The sequence below is a fragment of the Phalangium opilio genome, unplaced genomic scaffold (assembly GCF_054372755.1).
Source record: "Phalangium opilio isolate 3A_F unplaced genomic scaffold, DU_Popi_V2 ptg000024l_1, whole genome shotgun sequence".
NCBI lineage: Eukaryota > Metazoa > Arthropoda > Arachnida > Opiliones > Phalangiidae > Phalangium > Phalangium opilio.
The window spans coordinates 5,465,457-5,480,085 of record NW_028324155.1 but is presented as its reverse complement, the minus strand read 5'-3'; the positions used below and the strand labels follow the sequence as shown (position 1 = coordinate 5,480,085).

Here is a 14,629-nt window from a genome sequence, read left to right as displayed (position 1 = left end):
TTATTTGGCTTGGGTATATTTTTGATTAATTACTATGGTAAATTAACATTCTTCCTCAATAATTAGTAATCGAAAATCATTATAATTAATCAATTGAAGCAGATTGGTGAATTGAGTATGGGCTTCAGTTAAACGTTTACACATTTTAGGCATAAACCATATAGATTATTTAATTTAAAATTTCGATAAATTATTACTGATACGCGTGGGCTTCTCTAATTTCTATTACTTCAAAAATAAATACCACAATTTGGCAACCTCGGAAGGTTCATTTTTTCACAACAACATCCAAGGCTTATTTTCTTCACAATTTGTTATTGTTAAGCCTTGGCCATTGAAGAAGTCAAAAATAAAATTCCTTACCTTTGGTGACGATATTTCACGAATTTCCTATTAAATTTTCGTTCGTTTCGCCTAAATCGTTAGTTTTCTTAACGTTTTGTAGACATTAACTACATAATTAAGTCAATAGTAATTGATTTTTCACGACACAAACCGTCCCGCACTCAACTCGATTTCGCAGAATCGCGACACTGAAGTGGGAGCGGGAAGGAGGTAGAGGAGGGGAAATAAGTATTTTTCCGCCGCTAGATCCCGCCATGTTCCAGGAAGTTAAGACCTTCAATTCATAGATATCAGAAATAAATATTTTCCCCGGGATTTTTAAATTGTTAGGGGTCTTTCAATGTTTCGTGGTGCGTTTGTTGTTACTCTCGGATGATTTTTAGATAATAAATGGTTTCCATTACTAAGATACTTTAGTAAAATATGTAGAAAGGGAAACTTATAATTAGAAGTGAGGATCCCCTTTGTATTACAGGCTTAAAAGTCAATTTTATCGAAACAATTTTGAAATGAATAAACAATTCATTCTTTCCAAGAAGCCTTTACTGATAAATAATAATAACGAATTTCCAGATAGTACCCATTGTCAATAAAACGTCAATCTTGAGCTACTAACATAAAAACAAAGGTAGCTACTACCCGGAACACTAAGGTAGAAGAGAATTTAAGTGGAAAAATGTTTTGATAAACGTTTGCTGTCCGTTTAATGGGAGAAGAATTCCTAGTATATGGAATCTACCGGTAAAAACTAAATTTCCGATCGAGTCTTCAATCTCTCCTCCCTCTACACAGTTCACGTTAGTTCAGCTTCAACTATTCAGCACCAAACTTTTTTCCTCCTCCTTCTTCGAGCACGCTTTCCGGAGAATTCGTATATCAATCTAAAGTACTAGACATAGGCGGGCCTAGCATTCCCTAGAATTTCACGGGCCCCGTGGACCCAAGGTAAGGGCCCCAGTTTGGTAACCAAGAGAGAGAAACTCACAGTCCACCCCTCTGGCCTAGCGTTGACGATGAGCCTGGCTTTCGTCAGGGACACTTTATAGAAAAGGGACTCGTAGTGGATAGCTGAAAATAGCCCTGCCATTATGATTTTATGGGCATAACTAGTACTCCATTCCTTAGGCGATGGTCCCTGACGAGACCGGTCAATACATCGACGGGATTCGCGAAAGCCTCGTCTCAGAGGGGGATAAAATGAAAAGGGGGGTTGAGTTCCGCTCCTAGTCGGCGCAACCGCGGTTGGGATCGTTTCCATCAGAAAACGGAGGAACGTGACTGCGTGTATGTAATGCGGATAAATGGTAGAAAGCGAGCTAGAGGATAAGCGAACCTACCACCACCGTCCGCGACTTCTCCTACGTCCTAGATGAACCGTGGACAAAAGCGTACCGCCAGAATCGCGTAAACTTTACCAGGGTAACAACCACGAATTCGGAGAAGCGTGCTGCGCCGGAGCGCGCGGCGATACTGAGACTTAAATGGAATGAAGCGAAACAAAAAGCGAGCAAACTCTTTCCAGGAAGGAGAAGGCTCTCTGGAGAACATCGCGTAAAAAGAAAAGCGAGAAACCAATATGACGTGGAAATACCAGAGAAATCAGCGAGCATTCTCCGTTACCATCTCTCCACGGATGGTCGAACTCAAAACGACTCGCGTCTTGTAAGAAAAACGGACGGTCCAAACGGTTATTTACGAACATGAAGCCAGAAGAGCCTCGTTCAAGTTTCTCGCTTCGTTCGAAGGGATTAGTTACTACATTTTTCGAGACTTTCGCGTCCGCACCCGAAGCATCGGCCACCGACTTGGCGAAACATTTCCGACAAAGACGAGAGTTATGTGACGCCGCTTGATAAATAACGAGGAAGCTAGCTTCTCTTTTTATCCGAGGGACTTCCCCTTTTCGCATCCTAGGTTCGCTTTTCGCTTCCGGGGTCCCGCGCTCTCGGCTCGGACAAGGATCTTAAAGCCTAAGAAAACGCGTGGCTGGCAACCACCCTCCCTCTTCCTTAAGGACCGGTGTTAGGACCATGTGCTGACGTTGGGCCCTGGAAGGGGGATAGAAGATGCTACTGTCGCATCCCCCTTTCCCAAATGCTCTTCTCTGGATTCTTACTTGCAGCTCTATCGCTTATACGCTCTGCCAAGGAGAAGGTAAGTCTCATTCAAATTTGATATTTACATTTAAATTATATAATTATAATCTTAGCAGGCGGGGGAACTAAACTCGTAAAATACCTCAAGTACAATTTTTAATAAAATTTGCTCCAAAAATCACTAAATATTTCAAGGGAAACTAAGTAGTTCTAGGGCGGGGAAGAAACGTTTCCTAGAGACGCGGCTTTACTCTAAGAAAACACTGAGACAGATGAAGTCCGTGGAGCGGAATTCGTAAACAGAGAGAGGGAGAGGGGACGAGTTTCCATTTCGAAAGAGAGAGAAGAGAGAGATTTCAGGAAAAGCCTTGAGATCTCCCAAATAGGGGTTTTCTAAAAGAAGCGTGTAGGCCTGAATAAACTGTTGGCGGTGATTGCAGTAGCAATAGTAGGCTAAAAAGACTACGCGCGTATTGCACGTCTAGACATTCAAAACTAAAACTTTTTCACAGAGTAAAATGTTACAGGCTAGCTTCAAACACAGTAAGCCTATTTCGTTCAAAAGACCAAAATCAAATTTCCCCAAAAGACCCTTAGGCTTAGGGGATATGGATCCCTAATTAAACTTTGAAGATTTAACGGAATTAAAATTTGACACCAGGGGATTGCAACATAAACATAATAAATAAACTAGAATTATCTATGGCCCAGAGAGAGAACGATAGAGAGGGAGAGAGATGAGATTTCATTTTAATACTTTTAGGATGGTTTCCTGGAAGTTAGGATATTAAAAGTACTTTAGGCTTAGTCAGAAAAATGGGTTAATGACCCGGAAGTCAAAACTAGCTGACCAAAAGTAATAAAAAAAGATATATAAAAACCCTTTCAAATATACCCTTATCATGAATTACATCAATCTTCTTACGAATATCGAGTTGTATTTCATCTTCTACGTTTTAAGTGCAGAGCTTCCGACATAACGTTGTTATTAGCGCGAAACCCAACTATACAAATTAAGCTTCGAAGCAATATTCTTGAATTGATTTAAACACGAAATAAATCAGAAAAAGAAAATAAGGTGCAGCAGCCAAGTCCCCAGTCTGTATTTAGAATAAGACTCCCATAAAATCGGGAACCCATTCTAAATGGCCTATTCAATTCCTCGCTTCAAGATATAACCATTAACTCCCAAACAGTTTCTAACGTATACACTATTTCCTAAGCCTTTGCCTTCTCCATTTTTACACTCCCCGAACCATAAATAGGGGCCACAGACTCAGAAAAGAAAGAATACGCAAACTTTCTTGAATTTATTTTTTCAAAGTCGTCTGTCCCTTCAGCTATACTAGAGGCCAGAGACTGGGAAACGACAGGATTTTCCAGCGAGAATTTAAAATCCTCGACCGTGTTAAGCCTCTTAGTTTTCAAACATTTAGTTTGAATATGGAGGGGAAAAAAACGAGACTATCTCTGGGTATTTTCAAGTATACGAGGGCTTAAAAACCACCCTAAATTCTCTCAGTCTCAAGCTTAGGGTCTTTCAGAAACAGTGTGCACACACAAAACAACCCCTAAAAAATAGAACCAAGGCCTAACATACGCAAAGTATCGATTCCGGACACTTGGTAGCAATCCAAGAACACAAAGAACCCAGGGTTTCTCGTGCCTGAAGCGTGATTTTTTTACCGCCTTTTTCCACTGAATTTGTTCAAGTAAACAGATTCAATCAAATGAAATGCGAGAAGAAGCTAGAAAACTACGCATCTTTTCCCGCCTTTATTCACGCTTGCGTAATGAACGGGATCATACCTGCAGGACCATACGTATACACACCCATTTCTTTTATTTCCTTAGCCATTATTTCCCTTCTCTCTTTTTAGCCCTTATTTTTATTAGTGGCTGAAAAGGGTGTCTTTCATTGGTCCAGGAATATGGACAAGAAAAAAATTGCGCCAATTTTTTTTATAAAAGCCATTAAAACGTCAGAACCAATTCGGAAGAGAAATAAGGTTTTTGACAGTTGCCAAAATAAAAAGATTATAGATGAAGATAGGAATTAACTAATTTTTACTGAATTTCTAACATAAATGAATGATTATAATCTTTACGTTGAATATTCATGGCGAGATTTAAGTAATTCATAATTGAGGAGATGAATATCGGAGTCTGGATCGAGGAAAAGGGTGAGGTGAGAAATTGCTTTTTCCTCTTTTTTTTTTCTCCTCTCTCTCTCTCACTCTCTGGTGGGGAAAGAAAAAAGGTGAATAATATTGGAGCACTAGGCATTATCTTAAAAATTCTTATTGTTATGACGCAATGGCAGCCCCTCGCCACCTGCAAAAGACAACGAATTTGATATGACCCAAAAAAAAAAGAAGGGATGCATTTCGTCTTGGGTTCGGTTTTTTCTACAACGTGGATATTGGGTTAATGGAATACTTATTCAGAAGGAACATTCATTTTTCGATACGCAAGAAGCGCGTGAGTTCGATTAGGCCTAACGATGAAGAAAGTTTGGCCTAAGTTGGGTGTGATTAACGAACGTAACCAACCATTAGATATATTCCAAGAACGACACTTCTCATGGATTATAATGAGAGCTAGAACGGTAACGATGGCTAGAATTGACCACACCGGTTGTTCATCTACGTTAAGCCTTTGACACGTGAGCCCTACGTCACTCCACTATCAGCTCAAACTTAATGCTTATTAAGACCGAGCTAAGCCTTTGACAGCGCCTTATCAAGCCAGCTTTAAGAGAATATACGAGCTACTCAGTGATTAGGTCAAACTTAACAACTATGATCTACACTAGCAGTTTAACCACGTCAAATAGTAAAGATAATATTGGAAGACAAGGCGTTAGAATTCGTTAATATTATATCTTCCTTCATGTAACAACGAACTAGCCAACATAATAAATGTACTTCTTTTACAAAAAATAACACAGAATTTTCATTACACGTCGCGGTTGTTGACAACCTAATATCTAGTTACCTACGTACTTTGATATGACGTAGGGTGTAATAATCGAAAAATGACACGAGAATATACAAATAAAGAAACAAAGGAAGCCAAGGCTTATGCTATTTTAAGCCTAACGCGTCGCGAGCTCAGCCTTAATGATGAAATATCTGAGAATCCCATATATATTCTCCGTAGACACTTCAACAAAAAAATAAATAAAATACGATATAACAAACCTAATTTAGAGCTCACTCCTGCAGTGAAGATTTACACAGGCACTCAGGATATTTGCTGGAAAAATTTCGCATTAACGTCATAGTCGTATTTTCAAAGCCCTATAGTCATTGTTGTACTCTACTTTCATCCGAATCGTACTTTGCTCTTGGTGTTCCCTATGGAACCAAGAAGAAAAATCATTGCGAGTTATATATACACTTTGATACAAAAAAGGTTTCATACCATAAGTATTCTTTTGAAGAAAAAATGTTTAATTTAACAGGAATATTGTAGTTTTATTATATAAAATAATATATTTATATATATATATAATTCTCTGTAAAAATTATAATTTCAATAGAGAAATTCGTCTCTACTTCAAAATAGTTTTTTTTCTTAAAAAAAGGTTATATAAACTGTACAATTTTTATTTGTTCCCTAAATTCAAAATTCAACCAATTTCGCGCGAATTTCTTTTAAAATTGGATCTAAACAATTTTTGGTTTGTTTTCTTATCGCCCGCGTATCTCGAGATTGAATTAATTTCATCGTATGAATCGCCTTCATTATCTCATGAAAATTGATCTTCTACAAAAACTCAAAATAATTTCACTTCAAGCGACAATAAATTCCAACACGCGGTTAACCGTATACTGTCTTTTAACAATATCAATTTAATACTAAAGGTAAAACTGATTTAATTCATGATAATACTCGATGACAGAAGGACAGAAAGATAGAACGAGGTGCAGCGAATGTTTACCGAAAAATACCCTTATTGCATTTATTTTTTTTCCTCTATAGTATACCGAACAGTCCGGCCGGCCGGGGTTCTAGGAAATATTTTCTCGTAAAAACTACGTGATCCGATCTTTAAGAAGAACTCTAGAATGTAAGAGAGGATGACGGTGGAAAGAATTATAGGGGCGCTAGAGAAATATAATAATAAAAGAAAAACGTAGGAAATATATTTCTACTGGCGCGGGATCATTTTTCTCTCGGTGGCCCTATTCGTCTGAGTAATTGAAAAACTATGAATGCCAGTCTCTCCACTGTCATCCATCGATATTTCTAGATATATTAAATATATTATATAAACCCAGCGGTTCATCAAAACAGGCACGTTTAATATCGAAAAGCCATGCTATTAAAAGTATAAAACGTTTTACGCGACACGTTTTAACTCTAGTTCTATAAGAGATACAGTAAAGTTATGTATGTTATAGCCCAATTTCTTACCTTTCTAAATATACTAAATAATTGTGATTACAACAATTAGGGCTCGAGTAATTAAGCAAAATAGATATTTGTTGTATTTAGGTAAAGCACCCTTACAGGCTGAAACAGTCTAATGCTTTTTGTACGAGCGCCTGTAGAAATGTTTAACCCGCAGCACACCAATGTTCAGGGTGAAGAGTCCCACCAGGGGTAATTCCGATTTTTTTGTCTTTAATATTTTTTGATTTAAATTTTAAACTATAAACTATAAATTATCTATATTATAGTTAATAACAACATTGGCAATATTTACTACACTTTTCTAAAGCTAGGCATGAATTATTAGTTTCAGGTCTATCTATCAAATTTGAAAAAATGTTATAAAACGCCCAAATTCAAAAGAAAAAGTTTGAACTTAGGCTATTCTAATTTTTCTAAGTGTTTTGGACAATACCCACGCTGATAAACCACACTTACATTAAATTAAAATAATTTTAAGAACTGTATACATGTCACTCGTCATATCTGCGTGCACAAAACAGAACAGAACAAAAAGAAAAAGCGACATAATTTTAGTGAGTACTTTCAAAACAGGAGAGAGAGAAAAAACTCAGTTGATAAAAAAGTAGAAAGAATTTGAAACCGAAAAAACCCCACCCTTTCAAAGGTTCATCCTCTTACGACCACGACCCTAGAGAAGGGTTTTAGGGGAGAGGGCTAAACCCCACAAAAAAATACTACACTAAAGTTATGTGGCCTATATTGAAATAGCGGAGAAACAACCAAAAACCCCAAAAACTTCCCGCCACTTCTTTTTATTTGACTTTTCACGTCGAGTCGCGTGCCATTTTCTTGTTTTCCCGGAATTTCGTGCCTCTGTTTCCCGCGGTTTTTATAGATCCTTTTGCCCACACAACCAAAGGGTTTCATTGCCATAGCTGTCTTTGGCAATGCACACCAAGCAAACCTTTTCTATTTATAAACCCAATCCAAGGAAGAAGGAAAAAAAGAAACGCTTCTCGGCATTTTTTATATTCCTGTTTCTCCTTTCTTTACCTCTATTTCCTTGTATCTACCATATTTTTATTGTAAGAATATACTGAAGAATAAGGCGTTTCTATATGTTATTCAAATCAAACTTAGTTTTTCCGGCCAAGGCTTAAGTTGGTATAGACTAGGTTCAATATGAAAAATGTTTACAATATTTGTAAGGAAGGATACTTGGAATAAAAAATAGTACCTTCCCTATGGTTCCTTTCAAAAAGCTAGCCGCGTTTTTTTCTTCCTTACCATTTTCATTTTTTAAGGAAACTCGAGAGACGGGGAGGTGAGATTTTTTTTTCTTGTATTTTTATTTATTATTTTTTCTTTCACTCGGAAGTGGTCGAAAATTTGAAGGATGTGTCAGGTAAGGATAAAATATATCCATAGACGAAAAGAAACTTCTATATATATAGCGAGTTTGAGCCTTTTCTGTTTAAGGTGTTAGACATTTTTCATTCTAGGAATTTGGAGAAAACCAAAATCTTACTCTTAGATATCTCTTTATACTATTTTCGGTGTAGCTTCTTAAGAAATTGTGTAAATATTATAATGGATGTAATAAATTTTATCTAAATTGCCAGTAAAATGTAAGGGAAAAAAAACTAACTGCATAGTAAACTGTAATGTAGAGTTGGAATTTATATTGTTGGTGGCTCCAATTTGAATTAAAGCTAAATTCTATTGACCACTCACATTAAATAAGGACATTTTAGACTTTAATAAAGTTAAGCCTTTTTCCAATGCACGCCGATAATCCAGACATATTCTAATGGTACCACCAAACATTGGAACATATTTTATGCAATCTAGCGTAGATTTTTAAAAGCAAAACTAACCCTCCGGGTACATCTCACGCCATCATTTGAAAGAAAAACAATGGAATTTATGTTCAACTCAAGCACCTTGTTTCCATGGCATCAAACTTTGACACTCCATACCTATTTACATCCCCGAACATCGCACGTACCTCGCACCAGATCGGTTGGTTGTTTCTAGGGATAAAAACTTGTCAAAAACTCAGAATCCTTGGAAAGCTTCCTAAAGCTGTAAACTTTTGAGTGTTAGGGAGGTTTTTCTACCCAACAAACACCTTTTCTCTCTTTCTCTCTCTCTCTCTTCTTCTAGTAACCTGTCCTGTCTCGGGCACTTCTACACAACACGTCCCGCTGTTTTAACCCTTTCTAGATGAGATAGGATGTGGAAAAAGGGGAACTCAACTTGTCTCGTCAGTAAAAGCGTCCCTTCTCCTTTCCCATATATAGGATCCCCTTTTTCGAAGTGATTTGAATAAAAGCGTGCCCATTTCAAGCGCAGTTTTCAGCTGAGTCACTGTTTTCGCCAAGGTTTAACGGGGTTAGGCTTAGAAAGGGAATTACCTTCGTATTCACTGAAGACTCGGCTTGAAAAAAGTGTATCCGGATCGATACAGATTCAAGAGGAGAGAGAGAAGAGCGTGTGAGAGCAGCGAGCAGTTTTTCCTATACACCCTGATAATAAAGGAGCTCACACCTTGCTAAGCCTAATTTTTATTTTTAGGCACTTTTTTTAAATAAATTTTTCAGCCCGGTCTCAAACGAGATGGATGAATTTTCATACCACTTTTACACCGTATTTTGTTTTTCTTAACTCAACAAAATTACACCAAGGCTTAAAAACACAAAAGAAAAGGGGCCTAAAAGCACTTCTATTATGTGGTTCGTTTAAAGAATGACGTGGGTATTTTATGTTATGTTCTAAAAAAAGCGTTATTATTGGTACGATAATTCTGCAGTGAACGCAAGAAGACTATAATATGAAGTACGGCGTTTCGATCATTCTTAGATTTAGGCTTAGCATTCATCATCTTACTTTAAGTAGTGGGTTTCTAACCCTGGCAGTTTGAAAGCCAATCAGAGTCTGAGTTTCGTACACCTAGAGGGTTTAACCGAAAGTTCTTTGATATTTATATGCAAATTTCTTACAATTTCGAAAGGGGTAAGGAACTCTAGCTTCTAGATCGTCCCTTATTTTTCATCTTTACGCTGTTCCGTTTGTTTTTGTATAAGATTCGAATATACTTCTACATGCGTATTAAAATGACCAGAAAAAGAAAATGGGAAAACGTGGTATTGAATAAATTTTCACTTTACCCTACACCCATTCTGAATATTCTCTTTGTACGCTATGTAGTATATACAATTGAAATTTTGGTTTGCCAACCAAGTCCGAGAAAAAAAGCATATTATGTTTGGGAAAAAAATATATACATATGGACACGAGGAAGCTCGTGAGGCGAAGAAAGGTCCTTTAAATCAATTTTCAAAAGAAAAAAAATTGGACACAGAAAAAATAACGTGGCAAGACAACGAAATACTCTCGGGTAATATTATTTTTCATTCGTATGTCCGCCAGTAAGATGCTTTTCACGCGTAATTTGCAATACTGAAGAAGGTTCGCGAGTTTGCAGGTATATTGAAGAAGTTTAGGCGTTTACGCGTTGCAAACTGCAGGTGAAATTGATTTCAACACACCTTAAGGTGAAATTCCTCAATCCCAAAAATTTACGTGTTTGTTTTCTTTTTCTAGTTCCTTATTTTGTCAGAAACGTGAATGATTTTCTCGTCAAAAACCTTTTTCTCTCTTTTTCGAGATAGAGTTTTGAGGAGAAACGTTGGGTTGAGCACTTTCAGATCCGCAAATGCTTGGGAAATTAAAAGAAAAAGTGCTTTTAAAGATTGGGCTAAAATCACGTTCAAGTAATCAAAGATCGCAGATACCATTTCCTGACTCGTATAGACAATTACAATTTATCTAAAACGCATCCGCTTTTCTACCAAAATCAAAAGGATTTTTATTAAATTTAAACTTTAGAGAAGTATCAGTCTACTCTAAAACCTTGCAATTTTGGTATCATACGGAATGGGGCGATATTATTTCACGAGGGAAAACCCACGCTACATTTTGATGATTTCCTACGTGAGGAGAAAATAACCCAAATCTTCTTATATAGCAGTTGCTATACAGTATACGATAGAAATTTTCTATATATACCGAACAAATCGAGTGTGAAACGTAACGCAACTCTGAGAAGAACTCGCTCCCATCAACGCGAGGAAAAAGAAAAAATAAGGGCAGAAATTGTGTTTCTTCCATCACGAGTTGTGGCAAAAAGCAATCGTAAATTGCTTTCTCGTCCATGGCATAGAGTAAGGCATCCTGAGAGTAACAGTAGAGGAAAAATAGGGTTGAATCTAAGCCTAATCTTTCCACGGGGTTAGATTTTCTCAGTTGGCATTGACAAGCGCAGTGGCGTTCAAAAGTAAAGTCAAAATGATACGTTAGGTAATGGAGAGGGTTGGATACACGCCGCCGTTGGTTGATTCAAACTGGACAGAGTGGCTGGGTATATAAAAAAATAACAAAGGCCCTATAGCTGTCGTTTCTTTTTCGTTATACTCCAGTCAGACCCGTACCTTGCTTGATCCCTAGGCCAGATATCGGATATACAAAAAGCCCAAGAAATCCTTTACTAGTACATACAAACCACGGCATGCAGACATAACCCTTATAGCTCCAGGCATAAACCTTTAGGTATAGGCCTTTGTCTATAACTAAAGTTGCGCAACGCGACTCAAGCAATAAGCCTTGGCTGTTTTGTTTTTTCTTCTCTAACTCCTTCTTCTTAGGGACCCCAGGTTCTCTTACGCACGTTCACCATCCTTCTCCTTCTCTCTCATCTTGTTATTTGGGCAACTGGGAACGCGGAGCAGCGAGAGAGCTAGCTTTTGGTTCAGGCGGCACCATCGCAATCCCATGGCTTGAGAAATTGATTCCCAAACCACGATTTTGGCTCTATCTTTTTAGGCTACAATCTTTCTTTTCTCTTATAGTTTCTTATAGGTCTAGAAACAAAACGAAACCCAATAAAAGAAAAGGGTGGAGGTGGTATAAGAAGGAAGCAGATAGGCGCGGGCAGCAACGAGGAAGGAAGAAATAGCTTCGTGACAGATAGCCGAAAGAGTTTTTATACGCTGCCAAAAAGAGCGTGGTCCGGAATCCATTCTCGTTTAGGGTCCATTTTTCTTCACATATTTCAACATTAGGAAGGATAACGCGGTCTCCGCCCCATATTTTGAGGGTTTTTTCTTCGTGTATAAAGACGTAGCCTCTAACATAAATGATAAAATAATATTCCATAGAAGATATTCGAAAACGTATTGAGGTTTTTTTCAGTTTAATGCGTTGCTAAGCCTAACTCCATTGAAGCACGTAGATAAACCTAATCATAAGGATGCTAAGCCTACTTTTCACCTACGTTACTAAGCCTAACACCCCCCCCCCCTATTGCGATACGTGAAAATGCACGTGGAAATAAACCTAATCACGCGGATAAATTATGATTGATGCTAAGCCTACTTTTGACCTCTATAAATCCATTTTAATTTTCATCCATAAATCATTTTCCAGCCAAATCTAAAGATACTTAGTTGTTATGGGCTTTTCCACTGAATTTGACAATTTAATTACAATTAATTCCCGACCAAAACTCCCGAATGAAATCCAGACCTATCTTTCACGATTTGGAAAAATTCTTTCTTTTTGTTCAAATGCCGCAAAAGTCCATTAATAGAAGTAAATAGACACTCTGCTAAGGATACCTGATGATAGTGACTGAGTGTGAAGTATTTGACCTCAGATTACCAGCTTCCTGTAACATAGACAAAGAATTCCAAACCAAGTGCAACCAATATTTCCAAATTTTTGTGAGTGAATCTTTCAAGTTGAAAGTTATTTCCAAAATAACTAGTCCCCATGATACTGGACCATTGTAAAGCCAGAAATTGAGGGTGGAAGAAGATGAAGGAGGGGTTCTATAATAGCTCTTGTTATATAATTAAAAGGAAAGGGTCGCTCCGTTTGATATTGGCGGAGAATGTAGGGGACCGCAAAACTTTATTATGTCGAGAGTCCGCCCATTACGTTCCATTAAATAAGCGCGTGGAAAGGAGGACAGTGTTGCCTGAGCGTTGCGTTCCGCTTTTACGCGGCTTATTGTACTTCACCCAAGCCTACGTCATCGTCTCAGTACTGAAGTTCAATAAAGGAGAAACTGGGAAGGTTTATGAAATCGTCCCATAGATCAGGCAGAAGTTAATAATGAAATATTGAGATGTTTTTACGCATTCGATAGCTGGCTCGTGCTGCAGCCCCACGTGCAGTATAAAGAAACGCATTTACAATTATAATTTGATTGGTTGCAGACAAACACGTGTTTGTTTTATGGCTCACGTGTTCTTACCTGTGTTTAACCCCAGAAAAAAACTTTGATTTCATTTGACTAACTTCAGATTAATGAACTTCTATACATACACTTACTCTTAGGTTCAGCGTGGGCCGGTTTTATCGAAATTTCAAAGTGACACAGACCTATTATATTCTCTCTCTCCTTCTTGCAACTTGCAAGTTGCGATGTCAACGGACGATGCTTTGATTATAACGGAGCGAGGGTGCTTGCTGCTTTGGCAAACCTATTCTTGCGAGGCTTACATTGCAGGAAGGCTTTTCCGTTGAGTCATTCAGATCGTATTTTGGGTTCGGTCGCCTGGCACAAGAGCGTATAGAAGGGGGGGGACCGAGAAGAGAAACTTGGGCTGGCCTTCTGAAGAGTGGGCGCGAGCCCCGGCTATTTATTGATCCGGAAAAGAGAGGAGATATTCGAGCGTCAAATATTTTAGAGAAAAGCTTCATCCACCTCTAATAAACCCCCTCCCTCACTCCCGTTCCAACTCCTTCGTCCCGACGATCCTGACAAAAGTTTAAAGATGAGAGAGTCAAAACAATTAAGCGAGAAGCCACTAGAGCTATACCAAAGAGGTTGGATACTTAGGGTCAAAAACCTCTAAACACTTTTCGACCCCATGTGTGTTTTTTTTAAGGGTCAAAGTTCCCCGAAAAGATTTCTTCTATACGCTGAACGTTGGTCAGAGTTATCTTCTATGTGAGATAACTGCAAAAATAGACAGTGGGCAACTTGCGCTATCACAATCTAGAAAGGTTTGCCCGTACGTCAAAGAAAGATACGACGATAAAAAGTTGTTCTGGTTTGGCTTCCTAAGGAATTCTGGGTAAATCGAAGCGCCCTTTCTATTTTTGCCCCTAAGTATAGATTCATGGAATCATTGATTAGCTAACAATTTGCGGAAAAGTTAGCACTGAGGCAAGTATCCGATTCCTCAAAACTGATGCCTCTAGACTCTCTTATCGAATTAAAAGCGTAATTCTTCGCTCGAACGATAAGAAATTATTGCGGACGCGTAATTCTGATTATCATTAAGGGGTTTTGGCTGTCTGCTTAGAAGATTGGATGCCTTATTACTCGCTCGCTCTTAGCTGGAAACCTTAAGTTTCCCGCCTCTTTTTTATTAGATTCATACACTTTAGGAGGTCATTATGGTTAGGCTTAAGAAGGCCGACGTCTCTCACGAGATATCTTCATTCATGCAGTCTTGATTTAAATATTCGCGTCAGTCTACGGATATAAATTTTGTAAATGAGTTTATACAGGCCTATACAGAACATTCTTATCTGATGCTAAATATCTTGAATTAAAACACGCGCTCCGTAAACTTAAAACAATTATCAAAGAATATATAGTTAGCTACATTAATTTAGGCTTAAGGTTTTTGTCCTTTTTTTCTGCAAAGGCTATCCGATAATTTCAACTTCAAAACAGCTAAGTATTTCAAATTTTTGTAAAAAATATC

General features: G+C 37.9%; 2 protein-coding genes across 4 annotated transcripts in view; one reads left to right on the top strand and one right to left on the bottom strand.

Annotated features, from left to right (window-relative positions):
• Window positions 1-549, bottom strand: part of LOC149692413 (uncharacterized) — a 28,474-nt gene extending 27,925 nt beyond the window's left edge. For all 3 annotated transcript variants that reach the window (XM_089868155.1, XM_089868156.1, XM_089868157.1), the window contains exon 1: window positions 364-549. The gene's annotated coding sequence lies outside the window, so the exon portion shown is untranslated. The remainder of the gene's footprint in view (window positions 1-363) is intronic.
• Window positions 550-940: 391 nt separating this feature from the next.
• The window catches only part of LOC149692410 (disintegrin and metalloproteinase domain-containing protein 10-like), a 91,370-nt gene continuing 77,681 nt past the window's right edge, over window positions 941-14,629 (top strand). Inside the window, exon 1 of the mRNA XM_089868158.1 lies at window positions 941-2,499. Within this exon, the coding sequence (XP_089724284.1) occupies window positions 2,412-2,499 (88 nt within the window). The 5' untranslated portion in view covers window positions 941-2,411. The remainder of the gene's footprint in view (window positions 2,500-14,629) is intronic.